The sequence below is a fragment of the Equus caballus genome, chromosome 1 (genome assembly GCF_041296265.1).
Source record: "Equus caballus isolate H_3958 breed thoroughbred chromosome 1, TB-T2T, whole genome shotgun sequence".
In the NCBI taxonomy this organism is placed as follows: domain Eukaryota; kingdom Metazoa; phylum Chordata; class Mammalia; order Perissodactyla; family Equidae; genus Equus; species Equus caballus.
The window spans coordinates 140453698-140478985 of NC_091684.1; the positions used below are offsets into that span (position 1 = coordinate 140453698).

Sequence of the window (25288 nt, forward strand, 5' to 3'; positions counted from 1 at the left end):
GTTATAAATACCCACATACTGCCCTTTGAAGCTGCAGGTGGCATGGACCCCCTAACAGGGCGCTGGGACTCTGCCTGGGGAGGGCAGCGGGCTCAGAGGCAGGAGAGCTGGGCAGAAGGAGGCCTTGACTTTGGGCCTAGTGCCCTCTCCCCTCCGCCCATGGGGATGCCCAGCCTCTCCACCTCTCTGAGGCCCTGTCAGCATCTCCCTGACATTCCCAGGGGAACTAATGACTCCCTGGGCTCTGTAAGCCTCCCTACCTACAGCACCTGTGGCATGACGTGTGTTGTCATCACTTCTGACAGCTCTACCTCCCTGTGCAGGCTGTGGGGTCCTAGTAGGAGCCAGACCTTCAGTGGCTCAAAGCCTTGAAAAGCATTCTGAACCCCTCCTCAAATGAAATTCAAAATGAAGACGCTCCTCATCTGAAAGTACAAAACTTAACAGGAGCATGCAATTTTAAAAGCTTCCTTTTAGAATTTCTGATTGCAAGATTCTGGGTAAGTTCATCAGAGCTGGACTTTTCTTGTTTTCTAGTTTGGGAGCTCCTGTTCTCCTAGGGCCCTGAGTACAATCATTTTTGCCTCCTGGGTGGACATGTCCTGGCAAGGGCTGTCCTTTACACCTCTCCGTACTCCCAGTTCCTGACCCCGTGCTGGCACAGAGCATGACGTGCTCAGGCCGTGTTTCCGAAATGAAGGAAATTGGCCTGATCTCATTCTCGGAAACTGACTCAGCCTTTTCATCCTGAAAGGATGAGTGTGGACGACAGATTCAGTACAGACTCCAAGGGCTCAGTGCCCCAGGAGGCAGCCTGGTGAGAGGGAGGAGCACAGCGCTAGGTATCAGGATGCTGGTTCCAAATTCAGCTCAACCTTTGTCTTGCTGTGTGACCTTGGCTAAAGGATCCCCCTCTTTGGGCCTCAGTTTCCACATCTGTAAAGTGAAAAGGTTGAACTTGCCCTTGATGAAGGGGCTTCCATTTCTAAGACCTTGCAGTGCCTTTCTCTGTGAACTCTCTGTCACTAGCTTATAAACAGAGCTCCTCTCCTGGCGGAGCACATTAATCAGAAGATTAAAAATGGAGTTTGTCTCTTTGTTGGAAGCATTGTTTAGAATTTGCTGCAACACATTTGCCTAACGATTCAAAATGGTCCACTGATACGAGTCATTTGTAGGATAGCCCCCTCTGGTCCCCATCCCTCACCCCTTCTCAGATTGGAGAAATCCTGCTGGTAAGCTCCCCACCCTAAGTGAACTGCTCCCTCCTCAGCGCCCTGACCCTGCTTTCACCATAACCATAGTAGATTACTAAAATACAAAGAAAGCAAATAACCAGCAGGTGTGTGGCTACCAGCCCCCAACCCTTTCCCACACCGCCTAACACCAGGCATCCCCAGCGACACCACAGTCCCACTCAAACCCACTCCAGGCAGCACTACCGACCAGATTTGCCATCCTGACTCCCCACTTCGGATCATAGCTCCTTACTAGGACTGTGGTGTTGAGTTCCTTGAGTAAGAAACTATGTCTTGGGCATCTTTGTGCTCCTCACCCATAGCACAGGGCTGGCCCATGGCACGTGCTCAAAAATTGCCTGCTGGATGAACATCAGACACACTCTGGTCTTTGGGCCGATCCAGCCCCTCCAGGATGCTGGAGTCAGAAGTAAGCACAGGTGAGCTGCCAGCACCCGCCCTGGTCAGGAGCCCAGAGCCTGGGCCCTCCCCTGGGACCCATGGTTACAGTACCTTGTCTTTGACACTGTGGTCACAGCCAGAGCCCACAAGGAAGTCCAGAGCATCCAGCTGCCCGTGCTCAGCAGCCCGGTGAAACGCTGTCCTTCCCAGCTGGAAAGAGAAGAGAGTGAACCTTCCATGCCCTGCCCCCCTGGCCTCTGTTTCCCCAACCACTCTGGGTTTACAGTGACCTTTCCTGCCCCTCTCCTGCTCCCCCCTCCCTTTGCCCTACACACCCTGGCTGGAAAGCCCAGACCCAATATCCCAACAAGACCCCACTTGGGGTGGGGGGGACCCTCCCCCACTGAAATCCCTCTGTGGCTCCCTGATACCTACTGGGTAAGGGACAGATTCCTGAGGCTGAGGGTCAAGATCTCCATGACGAGCCTCAGCACCTCCTTGGGGCCTCACTCCCAAGATTCCAGTCCATCTGAACTCACACACCATGGGCCTTTCCCACCTCTAAAGCTCTAGCGATGCCCTCTCCTCCATTTGGAATTCTCCCCTGCTTTCCAACTTTGCCCACAAAATCCAGTTCATTCACGGAACGCCACCTCCTCTGGGAAGCAGACAGGAGTGGCCCCCTTCTCTATCTTGTCTAGTCCTTAACAGAACCTGTCTGAGGGAGCTGACCATGTTCTGCCTGCGGCCTGCTATTTGTGCCCTCATGTCCCTTCCAGACCAGCAGCTCCCTGAGGTGGGGTCCAGTCTACACCACTCATAGCTCAAAGGATGCACTCAAGGAATGGGCAGGAGTGGTCCCAGGAGCCCCTGGCCCAATGAGAAGGACAAAGAGCCTTGAGGCCACTCTCACCTTGTCAGCGTGGTCCAGAGCCACGTCCTCCAGGTCCTCCATTATGAACGCCAGCACTGGCACGTGGCCTTTTTGGGCTGCGCAGTGCAGTAAGGTCAGACCCTCCTGGAAACAAGCCAGGGTGGTCCCTGCAGTGTGCGAAGGGAGGCCCTTCTCACACACTGGCTGTCTCCCCAACGGTGAGTGTTCATGACCCAGAACTCAGCTTCCCCATGGAAACAACACTGTAAATGGAGATGGGCCCCTGGGATAACTCAGCCTCACAGGGGCGGGTGGGAGTCAGGATGCCAGAGTTCAAATCTGTGCTGCGCTCCAGCGTTTATCAGCTCTGTGGCCTAGGGCTAGTTACCTCTACCTTCCTGAGCCTCCACTTTCTCAGAGGTCAAATTAGCTTAATAATCTTGAGCATCACCTACAGGAAACGTACTTTATAAACTGAAAATGATTCGAGGATGTAAGCTGAGGCTGTATGGCACTAACAGTCCCAGAACATCCCCACAGAATGTTGTTATGGAGGTTCTAGCATCTGCTTTCCTTGATAGAGCAGCAAATGAGGAAGGCGGTGGCTAAGTGCCCAGTGTCTGTCACTAGGAAGTCACCCCCTAACCTTCCAGGGAGGACTGAAAGCAGCGTGGTCTGCAGGGACTAGGGACTAGGGGATTAGTGGGCCAGGGGGAGGAGGTGGTAGGGTGGGGGGTGCGGAAGAAGGTCTCTTGGCCCCAGAAGCAACAATTAAGGAAGGAGGTTTGCAAACCCTATGTTCACAGCCCAGAGCTTCCACCCTGGCCTTGCATCACAGCTAGATTATTTGGAACACTGATTTTCAAGTAGATGGCAACCATCGATGGGTCATGATCTTGCAGCATGGGTTACACAGGAATAGCATTTGTCAAATCTCAGTGAGTATAAACTTAATATTTGTGTATTTCATTGTATGTAAAGAAATGAACTCTAGTTAATGACATGCACACTGAAGTATTTAGAGGGAAGTACATTGATGTCTGCAATTTCGAAATGCATCCAAAATTTATAAAGAACTCTAAAAACTCATCAATAACAAATTAAACAACTCAACTAAAAAATAATTTGGGGGGGCCAGCCCATGGCCAAGTGGTTAAGTTCATGTGCTCTGCTTCAGCAGCCCAGGGTTTCACTGGTTTGAATCGTGGGCACGGAACCGCTCATCAAGCCATGCTGAGGTGGCGTCCCACATGCCACAACTAAAAGTACACAACCGGGGGGCTTTGGGGAGAAAAAGGAAAAATAAAATCTTAAAATAAATAAATAAATAAAAATAATTTGGAGACCAAAGAAGATATATGAATGGCAAATAAGCACATGAAAACATATCTGACATCATTAGTCATTGCTGAAATGTAAGTTAAAACCACAAAGAGTTTCTAACAATAGAGTAAGGAAAGGGAAAAATGCTAACATTACAGTGGAGAACCTGGACAACACCACTTTCACCAAGAGATCAAGGGTGATATTGTGATTTATAATAAGAATTATATATTTGGTCTTCATCGTTGTCTCTGGCACAAAGCTCCTTTAGGTTACCCTAGCAGTAAGAGCCAGAAAGGAATCTCTTGTTATGTTAATGAGGGGCCTGGGGAAGCCCTAGGTAACCTAAAGACAGGGGCTGGTTGCCTGGGAACCAACCAGTGATTAGAGGGTTGGAACTTTCAGCCCCACCCCCCTGACCTCCAGAAAGAGGAGAAGGGCTGGAGGTTGAATCAATCACCCACGGCCAAGGATTTAATCAGTCATGCCTAAGTAATTAAGCCTCATAAAAACCCAAAGGGACGGGGTTTGGAGAGCTTCCAGGTTGGTGAAATAGAATGCATCCACGTGCCAGGCCCCAAATTCCATAGGGACAGAAGCTCCTGCTTTTGGAACCTGGCTCTACGTATCTCTATATCTGGCTATTGATTTGGTGGGGGATCAGAATTAGTCACCCCAAAATGTGTCTCTTTGGCTTGATTATCTTTAAGAACAAAAGACTGAAAGAAACTTTGACCTTCCCCCTCACTGTCTAAAAGAATTTAGGATAGAAGGGCCTGTTCCAGGAAGGAGCTAATACCTCAAGATAACCTTGTCTGTAGCTGGCCCAGCAAACACTTGATTAACAAATATTTGCATTTTCATCTCCATGTAAATTGTCTTCCTCTCCTTTGAGGCCCCAAACCACTACTCCCAGCATGGGCCTTTGTCTTTAGCTGAAGATGGTATTTAAGGTGGCGGCTTTGGCCATTCTAGCCGGCTACTCAGTTTTCCTGGGTTTCTCCCATGTATACATGTTATAAAGCTTTGATTTTCTCCTGTTATTCTGTCTCATGTCAATTTCATTCTTAGGCTAGCCAGAAGGACCTAGAGGGTAGAGGACTTGTCTTCCTCCCCTACAATTCCTATCCTTTAATATCCTTTGTAATAAACTGATAATCTAGTAAGTAAACTGGTTTCCTGGGTTCTGAGAGCTGTTCTAGCAAATTAATCAAAACTAAGAAGGGGGGTCATGGGAGCCTCTGATTTATAGACAGTTGGTCAGAAGCACAGGTAACAATGTGGACTTGAGACTGGCATCTGAAGTGGGGGCAGTCTTGTGGGACTGAGCCCCTAACTTATGAAATCTGATGCCATCTCCAGGTGGACAGTGTCAGAACTGAGTTAAATTGTGGGACACCCGGTGAATGTCCATGGAGAATTGAGTTAATTGCTTGGTGTTGTGGAAAATACATCACATCAGAATTGGTATCAGAACTGGATCAAGGTAACAACCTCACTAGTGTTATCACTAGATACAAATCATGTTGGTGTGACACGCCCCCTAATACGAGGTGATGAGAAGGGCACTTGACCTCTGTGGTCTTCTTCCCAAAATTCCATAACCCCAGTCTATCTAATCATGAGAAAAACATCCAACAAACCCAAATTGAAGGGCATTCTACAAAATAATTGACCACTACTCTTTAAAAGTGTCAAAGAAAGTGTCATGAAAAACAAGGAAAGACTAAGAAATCGTCTCAAGATTGGAGGAGACAAGATGACTAAATACTGTAGGATATTAACAGGAAAACTGGTGAAATTCTAATACAGTCTATAGCAAAATTTTAAATATCACCAATGCCTGGCAAGGTAGAGCCAGGTAAACAGCAGGGCAAAGAGAAAGCTTTAGGGCAGAAGCAGGAAGGGGTGGATGGATTGTGGGCCTGGCTCAATCCTCATCTAAGATGTGATGAATATCTTTGGGGAAGACCTTCCACAGGGATGGAAAGGAAGGCTGCGATGGACTGTTTACAAAGACGGCTGCAACTATTCCTCCCACCCTTGGAAGCACCGTAAGTTACTGGACTGTGCTACCCTTCTCATCCAGAGGGGGAATCCAATATTCTCCTCCCCCTGGATCTAGGGTGGCATGTAATGGGCTTTGACCAGTAGAATGTGGTATGATATCATGTGACCTTCCAGCCTTGAACTCAAGAAACCTTGCCACTTCCTCTCTTGCTTTTTTCTATGCGTGGGGTAGCAACATAAGGAAGGCCAGCCTGCCCTCCGTGAAGATCAGCCACCACCTGGAGAAACAAGCCACACCATCCCAGACGTTCCAACCCTCCCTGCAGAGGCTGCAGACATGCAAGGGAGGCCACCCAGAGAGAGCTAGCCCCCAGCCCAACCTCCTGCTGATTGTGGTCTCATAAGTGAGCCCAGGAAAGACCACAGGAACTGCCCAGCCAATGCAGAATTATGAAAAATAATAAATCATTGTTATGTTAAACCACTAAGTTTTAGGGTGGTTTGTTACTGAAAATAGAAAACTAATACAGAGGGGATCTGCTTAGCCAGAAGAGTCCGTTATTCAGAGCCCTGCCCCTGCCCTCAACACACACCCAAGACCCCGCCTCCCTCATTCTAGAACAATGAGGCTCATTCACAGCTCTGTGTTTATAGCAAATTCCATCAAGACAGCTACTGGATTCCCTAGGGCCACTGAGCTTCTCCAAGGCCAAGCAGGCCAAGCAGGCAGGACAGGACAGAAGGACTCTCAGCTGGAACCGGGGTGCCATCCTAGGGTCCCTCCTGATAGGCCCTCACTCTCTCACTCCCACACTCTGGGCTCAGATCCTGTGGTCCATAACCCAGGGGCATCCTTCCCTGGGAGCTGTCAGACATTCCCACCAACAACAACAAATCCTGACAATGGCATAAGCACAACTCTCATGTGCCATGGCCCTTTGTGGTGTCTAGTGAAGCCTACGGACCCATTCTCAGAAAAATGTTTACTTAAATGCATAAAATAAATTATATAGGAAGAAATTTTAATCAAATACACAGGCTTACAATGGTGTATTGTTTCATATTGCTGCTGTAACAAATTACCATACACTCAGTGGCTTAAAACACCACAAATGTACTATCTTACAGCTCTGGAGCCGGAGTCTAAAATGGGTTGGCAGGGCTGTGCCTCTTCTGGAGGCCCTAAGGGAGAATCCCTTTCCTGGTCTCTCCAGCTTCCAGAGCCTGCCACATTCCTAGGCTCGTGGCCGCATCACTCCAACCTCTGCCTCCTCCATCACATCTCCTTCTCGGACCCTCTGCCTTCCTCTTCCTCCTCTAAGAACCTTTGTGGGCCCGTGTGGATAATCTAGGATAATCTCCCCGCCTCAAGGTCCTTAACCTAATCACACCTGCGAAGTCCCTTTTGCCATGTTAGATTCTGGGGTTCACAGGCTCCAAGGTTAGGACATGGACATCTTTGGGGGCTATTACTCTGCCCACGACAAAAGGAAACCAATTATATTGAAACAGAATTAGCAAAAATATCAAAAAGCAAATTTTCAATCTAGTAACATACGTGCTTTATTGATCCATTAAACAACAAGATCTAGTGAAGGATTGGTAACTGCCATAATTTCTAAGTAATGATGAACATAAATAGTATTTTGATATACCTTAAAAACTGTAACGTGATATGAAAATAGCTACATTTTCTATAAGTGATAAGTCACAGGTAATACTAATACTACCCACATTCATCACTGAAAGAAATGCTAAATTTTCAAGTAGAAGTTATGTTAAAAAAAATACATACTTTTTTTCCCATCCGAGTCGCTGGACCCCTGAACTCTCTCTAAGGACCAAGGCTGAGAACTCCTGGCTGAAGGTTTTTGGCCCGGAAATGACTGCATTTTCCTAAGGGCCACTGAGACACCAGCGCAGGGACTCCAGGCACTCCGACTCGCGGGCCCCGCCTCCCTCAAACCCCAGGGCCCACCAGTGAGCGGCGAGGCACTGCCAGGCTCCCCAAGGGACCAGGCACCGAGCCAGGCACTTCGCCCACAGCACTGTTCTTGTTTCTCCCTCAGCTCAGAGGGGGTCCTAGCATCCCCACTTCCAAATGGGAAAACTGGGGTTCAAAGGGTGAAGTAACTTGCTGAAGGCCCCACAGTTCGGTAAACGGTGCCTTCCTCCTTCCACACAGACCACAAGAGAGGCAGGGGCCGGCCGGGCAGAGGAGGAGGCCACACCCCATCTCATCTAACCTTCCTAAGACCCTCAGAGGGTGTTCCTTCGGTTCCTCTTGTGTAAATAAGAAGGCTGCCCAGAGGGCTGGGGACTGTCCCCACACCAGAGGGTGGTAAAGGGTTGGGGGGGGATCAGAAGAAAGAGGCTTTCAGTGTTGATAGAAGACATACCCCAGACCCTTCTCTCAGCCCCAGGGGAAGCAGTGAGGGTGCCAGCTTCACAGGGCTGAGCTTAGCTGGGGCTTCGGGAGGGTTCTCAGAGGGCCAGGGCAAGCTGGAGCAGGCAGAGGCTCATGGCGGGCAGGAGGGGGCAGAGATGGGGTAGACCTGTGCAGCTGGGGGCAGGAGGAAGAGAGGAGGCAGGGGCAGGGGGGCCTTACCTTGTTCTCACAGTGGATCTTGGCCCCAGAGTTGACCAGGATCTGCAGGATCCTTAAGTGGCCGAACCAGGCAGACAGGAGAAGCGCGTTCATCCCAAACTGGGGGAGAGGACACAGGGGAGGAGGGGAGGAGAATGTAAGGAGGTGTGGTTGTGCCACCTGGGCCCTATCTGCACTGCATAGTCATACAACCATGAGGGACCATCCAGGCCAGGGAGCTTCCAGCTTTGGGAACTCAAAGTCCAGAGGCTGGCCCTGTGGCTGAGTGGTTAAGTTCACCCTCTCTGCTTCAGCAGCCCAGGATTTCATCAGGTCGGATCCTGGGTGTGGACCCAGCACTGCTCATCAAGCCATGCTGAGGTTGCGTCCCACATAGTAAAATTAGAAGGACCTACAACTAGAATATACAACCACGTACTGGGGGGCTTTGGGGAGAAGAAGAAGAAAAAAGATGGGCAACAGATGTTAGCTCAGGGCCAATCTTTAAATAAATAAATAAAGTCCAGGAATTTTTTTGTTTTTTGGTGAGGAAGATTGGCCCTGAGCTAACAACTGTTGCCAATCTTTCTCTTTTTGCTTGAGGGAGATTGTCCCTGAGCTAACATCTGTGCCAATAGACCAGAACATATTTTCTCACAGAAAGTGTCATGTGTGGCTCTAGGTCTCCTGGCAAGGCCAAAAGCCTGTCATACGTAGAATGAACCGACAGTGTGGTCTCCTCTGATAGGCCAAAGAATCTCCCCAGCAGCATAAGAAGCAGGCCTGCAGTGGGCAAGTGCTCCCACGTGCAGCTGGGAGCTGAAATGCAGAGCCCACCTCAAGAAGAACTAGGGGTCAGTGTCCCCTTTACCTATGCCCACCCTCGGCATGTTCCAAGCTGCCTGGGGCCTAGGGCAGGGGCCACAAGGACAGGGTTGGTCAGCTCCTAGTCCTGAATCAGCCTCAATTTCACAGTCGGACCTCTAGGAGGGAGAGTGCCCCACCCAGCACTTGCACGGAACACCCCGGATCATAGCTGCCTCCCCACTGGCCCCACAAAGAGCCTTTGTGAGGAGCACCAGGAAAGGGGGTCTTAGTGGCTGGCACCAGAATTCCTCTTAGGGACGGAACTCCGTCTGGGTAAAACCTTTGACAAGTGGTGGGAGTGAAAGGTGAAACTGATCAGCAGCCACTGGGCATCCAAAGACAGTCTTGTGGCTCTGCTTTAGAAAGGGCAGGAATTTGGAGGCAGGAAGGCTGTGGTGCAGACAAGGAGCATTGGGGTGGGGGGACAGACGCTGAGGCCAAGACAAGGAAGAGGTCAAGGGACTTAAAGAACAGGAATGCCAGAGAGGATTTTAGGATTTGTAGACTGTTTTCATGTGTGACGTAAATCCCCTCCATCTCTTATTTTGGAAAGCCTGCCCACACTGGAAGCTTTCTGTAAATAGGGTCTCTGTGGAAACCAGGGAGAAGCACTGAGAGCCACAGTGGGGGTGATGCCAAGGTAGCGATAAGGCACTATTTGCAAAATTTCAAGAGGACGGCAAAGACTGAGCAGAAGCTAGAAGTAAGAGCCAGCACTGACCACAAGAACCTAAGCCCTTCCTGCTGAAATCTCGGGGAAGGTGTTGGACCTGACATAGCAGCTCAAATGGGGACTGGAGCTGTTCTCAGCTAGAGCCAAAGAGGCCAGGAAACACAGCACCAGCTCAAAGCTCAGCCCCGGGAAGAGTTATCAGTAACTGTGGGCTGGCTGGACGAGGCACAGGGTGGAGTCCAGAGGGAGAAACCCACAGCAGGTGGGAATGATGACGGGTGTCAAGGCTCAGGGCTGGGGGAGGAGGGTCATGGGAGCCAGAGCCTCCTGCCAGTGGGAACCCCAGGGATATTCACAGTCCTAGATCCAGGAACCTTCCAGGACAGAGCCGTGTGGCATATCACTAGAGACCTTCCCTCAACAACAGGATTTCCCTCTCCAGTATCTCCTCCACTCTCCTGTTACTAAACTAGGCATGCCCACCAGCCTTCTTACTGCTCCAAATGTCTTTATTACTGCTCTCAAAGGAAATAGAGAAGATCTATAAAAGGACTTTGTCTTCCTATTCTCCCTCATATCTTCCTTTCTCACTCAGTCCCTCAAGGAAGAAATAACAGAGCACAGTGGTGAGAGTGGCGTCTTTGTGAGCAAAGGGCTGATGCAAGAGGTTCCAGTGTTTTATTGGGAAACTCAGACTAAGGATCCCAGACACTCTCCTTCCAGAGTCCCCTCTAAAGGAGGCCGAAGCAGGTACGGGTAGGGGTGGAGAGGCAGGTGCAGCTGCCCCACTCACTCCCAGCCCCACTCGAAATCAAGCCCCCTCGAGGTGGGGCCTGAGAGCAGAGAGAAGCCAGGCCAAAGAAAAGTATTTCTATGGAAGCTAAGTCTCTGCAGGGAAGTTTATAATTTTTTTTTTTTTAATTTAAATTCAGACTTTTTCGGGTATCCCTGTCAAAATTCAGACCTCTCCCCAAACCTGTAGAGATAATTTTGCAGACCCTGTTATTCTTCAGTGCTCTCTCTCAGCAATGTGCTGCCTGCCAATTTGTTAAGTAAGACTGTTAGTCTTTATCCAGGTTGTTGGTTAAAGGGTTACCCAGGACAGAGCCCTGTGGCATCTCATGAGAGACCTTCCTCCCAATGGCTTTACAAATAAGGCCTTTGTCAACTCACCCAATTTTCCGTTCTACAACTCATATCTCTCCCTGTTCATAGGGTATCACGAGGGGCTGAAAAGGCTCTCTGAGAGCTGAAAGGCCCTTGAAAATGGAGAGATCTTTATGACTGTGCAAGGGAAAAATGGGATCGGTGCAGTGTCACTGGCGCCCGAAGACTTGACTTCCTGCCTACCCTGCACCTGTGCATCTGCGTGTCAGCAGCGACCTCGGCAAAGACCCCTGGCTCGTAGACCCAGAGAGAGCTCGATGCCCCTCCATCACCCTGAGACAGACAGACAGACAGACACGCACACACAGACGCGCCTCCACGAGGGGTCCCGTACCGCATCCTCATCGTCCACAGCAGCCCCATGCTCCAGGAGCAGCCGCACAGCTTGCTCATGCCCTGCGCCCGCCGCCCAGTGCAGGGCCACCCTGCCCACCTGCCAGGATCGAGAGGAAACCTGTGAGGAGCCTGCCGGCTGCCTGGCCCACCTCCCACAGCGCCCCCCACCTCCCACCTCCTGGCCAGGACAGCTGGCCTGCAGGGTGGAAGGGCCTTTGTCAGCTCTTGTGACCACCTGGCAGGGGCCCCAGCCACATTCTGGCCCTTCCCCATGGCAGCAGCTGAAATGAACATAGTAAAACACAGGATTAGTCCATGTGTCCCCAGCTAAAACTCTTCACAGCTTCCCGCTGCTCCTGGGATACTCCTGACCCCGGGGCCTCGGAGGCCCTGCCTGTCCCGCCTGCCCACCACTGCTTCTCAGAAATGCCAGACAACTTCTCCCCTCTGTCTTTGTTCCTGCTGCTCCCTCTGCTGGACAGCCACCCGTGTCTGAGGATACTCTCCAAGTCCCTGAGGGCCCCGTTCTGTCCCCTCCTTCCCTCAGAACAGGCCTGCTGGGGCCTGACTCCCCACCTCACTGTCACACCACCCTGGCAGCTCACCATGGTCTCTGGCCTTCACACATCTGAGCAAGCCTAGGGGAGCCAACCCACGGCCCCCTTCCCTCCGGAGGTTTCCGCTTGTGAGAGGAAAACAAAAGGAAGCTAATTTTCTGTGTGGTCTCCCTGGGGACCAGCTATTCCTTCCTTCCTCAAGCTTCTGCCCACGCTGTCCCCGCTGCCTGGACCACTTTCCTTCTTCACCTGATCCCACGAAAATGCCACTTCCCTGGGAAGCCTTCCCTGACCCACGTAAGTGGGGTGGGCCCCCTCCAGTCCCCACATGCTCTCAGCTTATCACAGTGGGAATGAATTGTTTGCGCGATGCTGTTGAATGTCTGTCCTTCCCCACCAGACTATCAGCTTCAAGGGGCCAGGGACCACGTCTGCTCTGCATCCCCAGCACTTAGCACAGCACTGGCAGAGTAAGCCGGTAAAGTAAGTAAGTAAATAAATATTTAATGAATGAATCAATGAATGAACAAATGAATGGATGAAGGAATCTAGCATTAGCATCCTATCATCCTGCAAGTCCATGCTTCCTGGCAAGTGCTTGTCCAGGAGTTAAGACCAAGGCTCCAGTCACCAATAACATGCTGTGTTACCTAAGGCGACTTGCTACTCCCTCTGTGCTCCCCTCAATCGATAACCAGGACTAACGCTTCCTGCCCTCCTCCCCTCTCCAGGAGTGAGTGAGGACCCCCAGGAAACTGGCAGAGAGTGCTCTGGAAATCAAAATGCACCAGACACACCGTAGAATCTGTTACTATAACTGAGCCGCAGGCAGGCTCTGAAGACCCAGTCATACCCCTGTCGTGTCACCCCAGACAGAGCAGCCTCTGCTGCAGTCAGGAACGCTGCTCCCAACCCTTTCAGCCTCCACTGACCTCCACCCGGGCCAGCATCTCCTCTAAAACGCTCCTGACAGCCAGAAGCCCCAAGACGGAGAGAGGCCACCCCAGGTGGTACCCAGGCCTATCCCCGGTGTCCCCCACCAGAAGAAATGGCTGTTCCCTCTGTTGCCTTCCCCAGCAGGGCTGTGAACCACCCTACCTGTGGCCTTCCCTGAGGCCTGATCAGCAGGGCCCAGGTCTGCCTCCCTGCCTGGTCGTTGAGCCACAGAGGGCAGATCTGGGCCCACAGCAGGTTTACACACTCAGTGGGCACAGCGGGCCCTCAGAGAACTGAACTAAATTGCTGCCTCAAGCATGCTCAGCCTCTCATGGACTGGCCTCTCTTAGTCCTGAGTCCCTGGACTTCTGACCACAGGCACCACTCCATCTTTGTCCTTCCAAGTGTCTGCCCCTATCTGCCTGACTGTCAGCCTCTAACTCCTGACCTTTGACCCCCTGCCCTCTTGACTTTAACCTATGTTCCTTGGGTGTGCCTTTCCCATGAGTCACAGGGGTTAAGAGTATGAGCTCTGGAATTGCCCAAGCCTGGCTCAGAATCCTGACCCCGACTCTGGGGGAGGCCTCAGAGACCTTGAGACAATGTGGACCACCTGAGCCATCCCCAAGTTAACACATGCCAGCGCACCTGCCTTAGTGTCCGTGAACTGTCCCTCCCTTGTGGAGGCGTCACCACGGCACTATCCCTATCCCAGGGTCCCCAATTTGGAGGAGCCCCTTTACGCACATGGTTTCTGGCCCTGACATTGACTCTCCTCCCGATCAGCTCCTTCATCCTCCCGACGTTGTTCCGGCGGGCGGCCTCGTGGAGCTGCCTCTCCAGAGGAAGCACTGGGAGGAGAAAAAGGGATGCAGGATGAGCAGGGAGGGCCCCCCACCCTGCACAACAAGGAGTGAGGAACAGCCCCTCCCTGGCCCTGAAAGTTTCCGGGCAGAGGGTCTTCCAGCTACGAAGGGTGGATCTGAAGATGCCCCTCCTCCCTCTCCATGGTGGGCACTTCCACAGACAGACTGCTTTTCCTTTCAACACACCACAGGTCCATACAAGCAGGACTCTGAACCCTGAAGATGGGAGAGCATCGGCAGACCATCCACAGGAGCCAGGTGTGTGCCCCTCACCCCCCCACAGTGCCCCGCCATCCAGGTTTCATGTCCCCTCCCCGAGAGCTGCTCTCGGGGAAGGGAATGGAATTCATTCCCACCGGAGTCACGGTAGTCCCATCACCTTTTCCTGGCTCTGTCCAGGGTAGAAGACCGCAGGAGTCATGAGCCACCCACTGCATCAGGCCCGGGCGAGGCCAGAGGCATGTTTACCCGGCTTCCACCTCGTGACCCTCGTCCCTCCACCTCTTCTTCTCTCCTCATCCCTAACCAGCTTTCGCCTCCCAGCTGTGGGGCGCACTCTGATGTGCCTTCTCTGCAGTTTCTCTCTGCACTCCTCTCGTGCTCATCACTGCATCTTTATCTCAGACAGTCTCAGACCAAAGGGAACCTCAGAGCTCCCCCACCAGCCTCCTGGCATGGGCAGCAGTGGGCTCAGAGTGTTGGCGGCCAAGCCAGGAGGACCCAGGTCTGAGCCTGATGATGTGGTCCAGGGCTCATCCCACCAGACCCCCACGATGCCATCATCCTGATCGCTCTTGGCTTGTGAGGATGTCTGGTCTCCTTGGCTGGACCACCTACTCCTTGGGGGCCCGGGCTGCACCTGACCCTTTCGGATCCACCCACAGCTTACAGAGGGCCCAAAGCTGGCTAATGGTGTTCTGAGACCAATTCCAACATGTGTGTGTAGGGGGGAGGGTTTCCCACACCAACAAGCAATGCTCCAACACCAGCTGGGAGTCCTGTTCAGCTCGATTCTGACACTATCTACCTGGAGAGAGTATCAGATGCCACAGGTCAGGATTCAGTCCTAAGAGACTGCCCCCCAACACACACACTTCAAACGTACATTGCAAGCCCAGGTTGTTACCTGTGCTCCTGAACGACTGGCTACAGATTGGAGGTTCCAATGATGCCCCCCTCAACTCAGAATACCAATCGAAAGTCTAGGTTGTTACCTGTACTTCTGACCAACTGGCTTTAAATCAGAGGTTCCCACAACCCCCTTCTTGGGTTTGATTTATTTGCCAGAGCAGCTCACAGAATTCACAGAAAGAGTTTACTCACTGGATCGCTGGTTTATTATAAAAGGATATAACTCAGGAACAGCCAGATGGAAGAGCTGCACAGGGCGAGGTGTGGGGAAAGGGCACGGAGCTTCCATGCCCTGTCCTAGCGTGCCGCTCTCCCTGCATCCCCATGTGTTCACCACCCCAGAAGCTCTGGGACCCTGTCCTCTTGGGTTTCTATGGAGGCTTCATTACACAGGTATGATTGATTAAACCATTGGTTATTGGCAATTGACTCAGCTTTCAGCCCTTTCAATCCTCCCCCAAGAGTTCCAACCCTCTAATGACACAGTTGGCTCCACTGGCAACCATTCCTTTCCTTAAATCACCTCATTAACATAACAAATGACACATTGCTCACACTTAACACTTAGTAAATTCCTAGGCTTTTGGGAGCTGTGAGCTGTGGATGAAGACCAAATATATATGAGAAATATATTTTGGTCATCTGAATAATCAAATATATATTTCTTATAAATCACAGTATCACAGCTGGGCAAAGGGAGGAAGCCACAAAACTCTGCTTCCATGAGTGACATTAACAATCCCCAGACTAATGGCTACCTGTCCCTTCTCCAGAAAGGCTTAGACACACTAGCACAAGGGACAGATAATTTGCCGGCCCTTTGCACAGTCATTACGGGACAGGTGATCTTCTGATTTTATTGCTGCCAATACTCACATTCTGCATGTTTGGCCCAGTGAGAATGTCCAGACCCAGCCCCTCTGTGTATCCACAGGTGGCCAATGTCTTGGCAGGAAAGGCTAGGATGTGTTGAGGTGACAGATAGGCTTGCCATCCATTTCTTTTTCCAGGTAAATTCCACACAGCTTTCCATATGTGGGAGAGGGTCTTGGGCTTTCTGGGCCTCATAGACATAAGCTGTGGATCCCAGAGCTGCTGCCCCAGGGCAATCACAGGTCCCTGGGTTCAACTCTGGCTAAGCCACCTCCTGGCTGTGTGACTTAGTTACTTCATTATCCTGTGCCTCAGTTCCTTCATCCGCAAAATGGGGATGTGAGCTCTCTGGCAGGGTTAGTCTATTGATTAGATACAAGATATGAAAAGCCGCTAGCATGGCGTTTGGTAAATAGTGCCATCATCTTCATCATCACTATTATTCCTCCAAGGCAAAGAGTCTGAATAAATTCTGGTGGCCAAAGACCTGGAGATGGTGGGGCCTCCTTCATTGAGGGCCCTCTGAGCCAGGGAAGCCCCAACCAAGGAAGGCACCCTCCCCACACAACTCCCCACATTGTTTTTCTCCATAGCACCCCTCACCGTAGGCGTACGCTATATTTACATATTTATCAGGTTTATTTTCTGCTTCCGCCATTATAATATAAGCTCATGAGGGGAGAGATCTTTGTCTAATTTGTTAACTGCTATATCCCCAAATTCAGGCCCTGGCACATATTTGTTGAATGAATGAGTGACACACAAACCACTAAAACTCTTCAGGAGCCTTTGAACTATAAGATGCTCCCCCAATTAAGACTCATGAGTCGGCTGGAAAACCAAACCACAAGCTCAGGGAAACGGCAGGAAAGAGGCTCCGCAGAGAAGGGAGCTTCAAGTCAACATTTTCAAGGGAAGGGGAGAAATACTACCTTCCAAGTGTGGTCCCCACTGACAGCTCCACCCTTGCCCACTCCAAAGGGGTCTGCCTTTCCTGTAGGTGAGGAGAGGGCCCTTCTCAAAGTAACATAATAGGCTCTGGAAGAGCCCCTCTCAGATCCCAAACATCTTCAGGAAGTACTGTGTTAACCGAGCTTTTCTTTCCCTAACATCTTAGCTGAACACCACCACGACCCAGGATCAGGAAAAGGGCTGGCACTTCAGGTGTGACTTAGAGAAGCTTGGGTTCTAGTCCTGACTCTGCCACTTTCCAGCAGCAGGATCCTGGGCTAGTCACGTCCACCTTGGGTGTCTCGGTTTCTTCAGTTGTAAAATTGGGGAGGGTGACCAAAGTAATCTGTAAAGATCCCTTCCAGCTCTGACACACTTTGTCTTAGCTGAAGCCTAGGAGGAGCGGCCTGGTTTGTGTCGGCATACAGCCAAGAGTCCAAGTGAGTTCAAGAGCACAGAGCATAGAGCCAGTGAAATCAAGCCCAGTCTCATCTCTTCCATCCACCTGAACCCATGCACCCTCCTTCTGGCCACGTCAAAGACACACTGCCCTCTGGCCTCTGAGCCTTTGCCCCTGCGGGGTGCTCTGCCCAGAATTCCCTCCCATACATCCCAATGCTCCACTGCTGCACATTCTTTTCCCATTCAGGTGATTCTCCACCCCAGAAGAACCCTGCACTCCTCTGACAAAGTTATCACCTTGACAGAGCCCCCTACCCCATCCCCATTCCCATCCCCATCCCGATCCCAGTGAGGTCACTGGCACAATGCTCTCCTCTCTCCCAAGCAGTGCAGCCAAAGCCCCCCAGGCCAGCTGCTGCCCACACGGCTGCTGCTGCCCGGCCTAGAGCCACTGGCACTGGGCACACTCCCTGGAGGCGGCTCTGAGGTGCCCTCATCCCACGGGCGGCACGTCACAGCTCCTCTCCTCCGGGTTTCAGTTCCCCCACCTGATACGGTCTTCACTCCTCATCCAGCCCCGACATTGCGGGGGAGCTGGGGCTTTCAGCCACTTAATGGCTGTGTGACCTTGGGCAACTTATTTAACCACCCTGGGCCTCAGCTTTCTCTTCTGCAAAATGGAGATAACAGTAGGTCCTCCCCGTAGCGCCGCTTTGAAGACCAAATAACGTGCCCGTCCTGGCTCGGCCCACACACAAATTAAGTACTGAATAAAGGATCGTATTACCATCTTATTTCTAGCTAACGTCTCCTCCACCGCAGCTCCCGGCTCTCCGAGCAAGGAGCGCCCCCGAGTCGCAGACGCACGGCCAATGTCCTCTCGGCCCGGTGCGCGTCCCTCTGGGCGCCACAAAGAAGCCCGGGACGGAGATGGCCTCGCGGACCGCGCCAACCGCAGCCTTGGCCATCCCCGTGGGGATGCCGGGTATCCTCTCGGCCTCTGGCCGCACCCGCCCCCCGGCCCCGGGGCGCCGCGGACTCACGGCCGTCTGTCTCCCACGCCAGCGCCTCCTCCATGCCGCCGCTCTGCGGGCCCTGCGCGCGCTGCTGCCCGGGCGCGAGCCGCGCGTCCCACAGGGCCGCCAGGGAGCCGAGGGAGGGCGCGCTGAGCTGCCGAGGAGGAGCAGGGTGGGGGGCATGGTTCCCTGGAGAACCGGGGTGCAGCAGCCCTCCTCCAGACCCCTCGTCCGCGCCTAGCCCTGCGATCTGACTAGGGCGCAGCTGCTGCGGCCTCCCCTGATCCCGAACCAGGCTGCAGATCCCTCCTTGGCCCCCCTGACCTGCCCACAGCTAGGCGCCTTTCAGACCCTAGTCTGGCGGGTCTGGGCCACTCTGGGCTTCTCAGGTACCCCTGGGCATCTCTCCCCGGAGAGCTGTCCCAGCCTCCCCGCTTGGAGGTGCGTGCAAGGCCTCCGGCAGGCCCCACCCTGGGGACTCCGGACCCCGGTCCAGCTGACCCCAGGCGCTGAAAATCAGACCTCAAGGACTTAGGCAGACTTTTTTTTTTTTTTTAACTTTTTATTGAGATTATGGTAGTTTACAACCTTGTGAAATTTCAGTTGTACGTTATTGTTTGTCAGTCGTGTTGTAGGTGCACCCCTTCACCCTTTGTGCCCACCTCCCACGCCCCCTTTCCCCTGGTAGGCATTTATCTGTTCTCTTTGTCTACATGTTTAACTTCCACTTATGAGTGGAGTCATACGGAGATTGTCTTTCTCTATCTGGCCTATTTCACTTAACATAATACACTCAAGGTCCGTTCATGTTGTTGTGAATGGGACAATTTTATCCTTTTTTATGGCTGAGTAGTATTCCATTGTATATATACACCTATCTTCTTTATCCAATCATCAGTTGATGGGCACTTAAGTTGCTTCCAGGTCTTGGCTATTGTAAATAATGCTGCAATGAACATAGGGGTGCATGGGACTTTTGGAGTTGCTCACTTCAAGTTCTTTGGATAGATACCCAGTAGTGGGATGGCTGGGTCATCGGGTATTTCTATTTTTAATTTTTTGAGAAATCACCATACTGTTTTCCATAGTGGCTGCACCAGTTTGCATTCCCACCAGCAGTGTATGAGGTTTCCTTTTTCTCCACAACCTCTCCAACATTTGTTACTTTTTGTTTTGGTTATTTTTGCCATTCTAATGGGTGTAAGGCGATATCTTAGTGTAGTTTTAATTTGCATTTCCCTGATGATCAGTGATGATGAGCATCTTTTCATGTGCCTATTGGCCATCCGTATATCTTCTTTGGAGAAACGTCTGTTCATGTCTCCTGCCCATTTTTTGATCAGGTTGTTTGATTTTTTGTTGTTGAGTTGTGTGAGTTCTTTATATATTATGGAGATTAACCCTTTGTCAGATATATGACTTGCAAATATTTTTTCCCAATTGGTGGGTTGTTTTTTTGTTTCAATCCTGTTTTCCCTTGCCTTGAAGAAGCTCTTTAGTCTGATGAAGTTTGGGCAGACTTTTAAGGAACAAAAACCCCAGCAAGCCTGCAAGCATATGAAGAGATGGTCAGATTTATTCGTGATCAGAAAAATGCAAGTTAAAATGACAAGATATCGCTTACACCAAGTAGACTGGCAAAAACTAGACAGCTGGTTAATGCCAAATGTTGGTGGGGAATGTGTCACAGTCAGGTACACTGCCGGTGGGAGTAGCCTGGGGCAACCATTCTGGAAAACAGTCTGGCAGTAATGAGGGAAATGAAACACAGCGAACAATGACCCTAAAATCCAGCTCCTTCTCTTACAGTCTCACAAAGGAACACCTTAGAGGATGTTCATTGCTGTGTTGTTGTTTTGTGGTTGCTGGGAGCTGGAGGTAAGCAAAGTGTCCACATTTAGGGAGGGGATGGGTAAAACATGGTACTATGAAACTACAGAAGGGAGGGACCAGATGTATTCACAGCAGCATGGATTCAACCACCTAGTGCTGAGCAGAAAAAGTGAAAAAACTGAATGTGGGCCAGCCCCAATGGCCTAGGGGCTACATTCCTCGCATTCTGCTTCAGCAGCCCAAGTTCAGAAGCGCAGGGTGGACCTACACCACTCGTCTGTCAGTGGCCATGCTGCAGCAGTGCCTCTCATACAAAAAGAGGAAGATTGGCAGCGGATGTTAGCTCAGGGCAAATCTTGCTCAGGAAAAAAAGAAAACAAAACCTGAATGAAACCTATAACATGATACCAATAAAAATATTTAAGATGCATGCATACAAAACAACACAGATTTGCAAAGACATGCAAACAAAAAGATGCACGTTAAACACATCATAATGGGTTGCACTTCAGACCATTGGGGATGCCCATGTCTTCTCTTTGCATTTTAGGTTTTAAGGCATTTCCAGCCTCTTTAGATTTGGAGATATGTAGCAGGGTCCCAGGCAGCTCTACCCCAAAAGCAAGAGGACATTACCAGTTCTTCCAGGATCAGAAGAGGAAGAATATCTTTCAGGTATTAGTCTATGGAGAGTAGTTCAAGAAGGCTTCCCGGAGGAGGAGGTATTTGGGATGCCCTTTGAAAAATAACACAATGATAATAGTTAATTAATGAGCCCCACACGAAGCACTTTGTGTGGATTATCTCATTTTGTCCCCCAAACTACCCTATGAAGTGGGTGTTACCATCACCATTTTATGGAGGAGGAGCTGAAGCACAGAGAGGTAAATAAGTCTCCCTACCTCACATGGGTAGGTGGTGGAGCCGGGGTTCTAACCTAGGTGGTCTGCTTCCACAGCCAGAGCATGAGCATCTGGCAGCTGGACAGGCCCCTGTTGGCGTGAGACAGCAGGTGTCGGTCATTCTCCAAGCCCTGGCCTCCTGGGCGGATGCAAAGGTGCCAGGGAGCAGCTGGCTGGCAGAGCTGCCCAGCTGCCATCCTTGAGCTCCATGGCCCTGGGCTAGCAGAATGAAGTGGCTGCTGCCTTATCACCTTTTCCTACAGCCACTGCTGCCTGGAGACTGTCCACGTCTACTCCCTTTCCCTGGGGAACCTGGAGGTGAAACCCAAATGACCATGAGTTAGCCATACAAAAACCCTGGGGAAGTGGGGTGTGTGACAGAAGTCTGGCCACCCCCACCAGACCAGCCACCCTGGCCCAGGCTAAGCCACACCCATCTGGTGTTTCCAGGTAAGCCCAGAAGGTCCTATGGGCTTCATCTAGGGGGCCTCCCCAGCCTTCAGCGTTCCCACGCTGGCCAGGGATTTTTTATTCATTATCTCAGGTAATCCCCACGACAATCCTGCAAAAAGATATTGTCATCCTCATTTAATGGATGAGGAAACTGAGGCTGAGAGAGGGCCGGTAACTTGTAGAGGTCCCAGCAGCAAGTGCTAGAGGCTGGATTCAAACTCACTGCACACACTGCCATTTCGACCTGGACCCAACTGGCCCATTCTTTCCAACTCCCTCCCATCCTTCACGTTCAACTGCTTGGCACCCCTCCCTAGCCCCCAGCCTCCCAGGAAGCCTTCCTCGATAGACTCTATAACTAGCTGGTGATCTAGGTCAGCCCTTTCCCCTCTGTGGGCCTCAGTCTCCCCATCTGTAAAACTGATGGGCTGGAGGTATGAGCCACCCAGCCCTGATGGCCATGGCTGGATGTAGCACAGTGACCTCTCTCAAGATCACTCTGAGAACGGTCGAGGGCCCCCTCGCACCGGTGGCAGGTTTCTCCACAAGATGGCCCTCCTGGCTTTCCTTTGTTCTTACTTCATGTCTTGAGAAATTATAGAGTTTTTACAAAACAGAACTGTGACTTGTGTTTTCCAATCGACCTAGTAGATTTCACGCTCCTCTGCTATTTGGGTGACATTCTGTTAGAAATGCAGAATCCCAGGCACCCCCTCAGACGCACGGTACCAGAACCTGCGTTTCAACAAGACCTCCCGTGATTCCCGGGCACATTAAAAGGTGAGAGGCACTGCTTTGGGCTGTCCACACCACTTCATTCCAATCCATTTTTTTTCAAGCTTTTTTGTCTCTGTTTTCCCCAGGCAGGTCTAATCTCTTTGAGCTATTATCATTTATTGAGCACCAACTGTGTACTAGCCATCGTGTCAGTCCTTTATCAGCATCATCTCAGGTATTCTTCCCAGCCGCCCTGTGAGCCGGACTCTGTTATCAACCTCATTTCCAGGGAGAAAACTGGGATGTACAGTGAGTCACAGGCCCGAGGTCTCACAGCCAGTAAGTGGCAGGTTCAAATCCAGCATGTGTCCCCAGAGCCATCATCCCTGGGTCCTAAGCTACACAGCCATTTTCGTTGAAGGCAAGGCTGCGATGCCTGCTTCTGTGCATTCCCTGCCAGGAATGGGCAAAAGCCAGTCTCAGGAGACAGCCCGTGATGGCTCTTGTCACCTCATAGTGGTGGGCACCTTCCCCTCAAAGCCCCCAGGGCCACTCACTGGAAGTCTGGAGGGCTCTGCGGCCTTCTGTCCTCAGAGAAGCCCGGTCTGCAGGGCATACTGCCTGCTGCCCTTCCTGAGATGCCTTAGTCCTAGACATCCCAAACTGGGATGCCCACACCCCAGGGCACAGGAAACCAGTCAGAACCTCCATTTACACGATGCCTAGGAGGGGGTGGAAAAGTTCCATTTTTATTAAAACAACCATGTTTATATAAGCAAGAGAGTAAGATGCAAAGCTCAGTGGACCCCTGGGACAAGGCCCCACAGCTTTGGGTGTTCACCCTGCCCTACCTTTGAGGGTATTTGGAGGGAGATATTTGCAGGAGCCAAACCCTGGCTCTGCCCTTTTCCTGTCCCAGATAGGATGCAGAGCCCATTGTCACCCTGCACCTCCAGCCTTCACCTCACACACACACACACACGCACACACGCACACACACTAGTGATCCCTAGCTCCTTCTCCCAGCACAGTACCCAGCCTCACACACGTGCTGCCTCCATTCCTTTGGTATCAGGGACTGTGGGGTCGAGGGACAAGAAGGATGTGTAATTCAGAGACCACCAGGGTTGATGGGGAGGAGAGAGGGCCTGAGTGCACAGTGCTGGGGCTTGAACTGGGGCATACGGAGTAGCTTCAGGACCTTTGTGAATGTGTGTGACAGAGGGATGCGATTGACCTTAACATCGGTTAGAAATAATGAGGAAATATCAAAGTGAGGAAAAACAGATGGAAAACTTGGTTTGACTCTGGAAAAATAATGCCTATTATAGTCATTTATGAGCTCTACATATCATTTTAGCCTATCAACTTTATAGCTTAGTAATGATGCATATCATTTCAGATCTCTTCTTTTTTTTTAATCTTCAGGGAGAAAAAAACAATAAAATTAAATGTGTGAAAGTTCCTCCAACAGAAGGAAATTTCCTCTTTCCTGCCTCAGAGCCTTTGCACTTGCCATTCCCCTTTGCCTGAACAACTCTTCCCTTCCCTTTTTCCATGGCTAGCTCCTTGTCATTTTTGAGACTGGTCTAAGTGTCTATTTCCCAGTGTTAATGGTGCCACCCCTCCCCTCACTGTCCCTCTCATAGCAGCCTTTTCCTCCAGAGCACAGTCACAATTCGTAATTCTGTGACACACAAATAGCGCTGGGTCCACCTAGTCCCACTCAGAGCTCACTGCTCTGTCATTTCACACTCAAAAGAAAAATTAGCCTGGTTCCAAAGCCTTGAGAAATAGTGCAAGTCATTATTTTTAAAGTGGCAAGAAACTGAGGAAAGTTCAGACACAGCAAAACTTCCTAAAAACGGTATTTCAACATCTCTTTCCCCAAAGGTCCGCTCATCCCAATAGGGCCCCTGGCCCCCTCCCAAGGCTCCTTTGCCTCTCCTTTCCTAACCAGGCTCTCTCTCTCTGTAGCATCCGAATGTTCTCTGCCCAGCCTCGTTTTTCACACAGAATAACTTTGTCTGCATGCCCCTCCTGCCACTGGGATCTCCCCCATCACCCAGCAGCCCTATGAGGTGCGCAGAGCAGCCAGTCACCTCCCCCAGAGGCTGTAAAGACGCTCGGTTTAGTACTTTTGAATATGTCACGTGAATATTTATTTGTTTACTTACTTGCTTGTTACTTACCTCCCTCGCTTCCCTTTAAGCACTTTTGTTTGCCATTAAATCACAGGGAGACAAGGAGGGAGGGAGAATGAGAGGGACAGTGGAAGGCAAGTCTCAAAGGCACATGACAGCCCAAGTTGATGGGAGCCATGAACGGTGTAGGTCTGAAGTTCCAGGGGCCCCAGGCAACATTTGGAAGGCGTCCAGATCCCTCTGGACTTTATTCCTTGCGCTGACCTTTCTGGATTTGGGGGCTGCTCCATCTAGTGACCTATGACCATAAGACCACTCAGTCCCAAAGGACTGCTCAGAATGGTCCCTGGGGCCCCAAGGTCTGGGCTGTGAGGCCTCCTGCTGGGGCAAAAGGATCAAGACAAAGAGATGGTTTTCTTCTCCTAATGTTCTATTTAGAAAAATTTCAAACCTACAGAAAAGTTGAAAGAATAGTACCACGTGGTAGTATTTTGCCATGTTTGCTTTATCTAAGAGATATGAGTTTTGTAAAAAAATTTTACTATGGAAAATTTCAAATACACAAAAAGATGGAATAACATAATGAAGCCCACATACCTACCATCCAGCTTCAGGAATTAACAATCCATGGCTAACCTCCTCCTTCTCCTGACTTATTTTGAAGCAAATTCATAAATATAATTTTATCCATAAATATCAGTCTGTATCTCTATAAATGAAACCTCTTTTAAAAACATATCCACAATATCATTTCCCTAAAAATTAACAATAATCCCTTAATATCATCAAATATTCAGTCCGTGTTCAACCTTCCCCAATTGTCATATGTGTATATGTATCTATGTAATATGTGTACTATAGTTTATTTGAATCAGAATCCCAATAAGCTCCATACATTGAAATTGGTTGATTTGTCTCTTAAGTCTCTTAATCTACAAATTTCACTCCTCTGTCTCTTGCTCTCTCTTATATTTGTTGATATACTGGGTCGTTTATCCTGTAGAGATTCCCACAGTCTAGATTTGCTGAT

The 25288-nt window shown here is 50.7% G+C and overlaps 1 protein-coding gene across 6 annotated transcripts in view; it reads right to left on the reverse strand.

Annotated features, from left to right (window-relative positions):
- The window catches only part of ANKDD1A (ankyrin repeat and death domain containing 1A), a 41201-nt gene extending 22908 nt beyond the window's left edge, over nt 1–18293 (reverse strand). For 3 of the 6 annotated variants that reach the window (XM_070270696.1, XM_070270689.1, XM_070270678.1), the window contains exons 1-6: nt 18237–18293; nt 13718–13821; nt 11476–11574; nt 8456–8554; nt 2554–2658; nt 1752–1850 (exon numbers count right to left, since the gene is read on the reverse strand). In XM_070270696.1, the coding sequence (XP_070126797.1) occupies nt 1752–1850; nt 2554–2658; nt 8456–8554; nt 11476–11574; nt 13718–13821; nt 18237–18270 (540 nt within the window). In that variant the 5' untranslated portion in view covers nt 18271–18293. Of the gene's footprint in view, nt 1–1751; nt 1851–2553; nt 2659–8455; nt 8555–11475; nt 11575–13717; nt 13822–17980 lie in introns of all 6 variants that reach the window. The other 3 variants (XM_070270719.1, XM_023655412.2, XM_070270712.1) reach the window with 3 other exon arrangements.
- Between the last annotated feature and the right edge of the window lie 6995 nt (nt 18294–25288).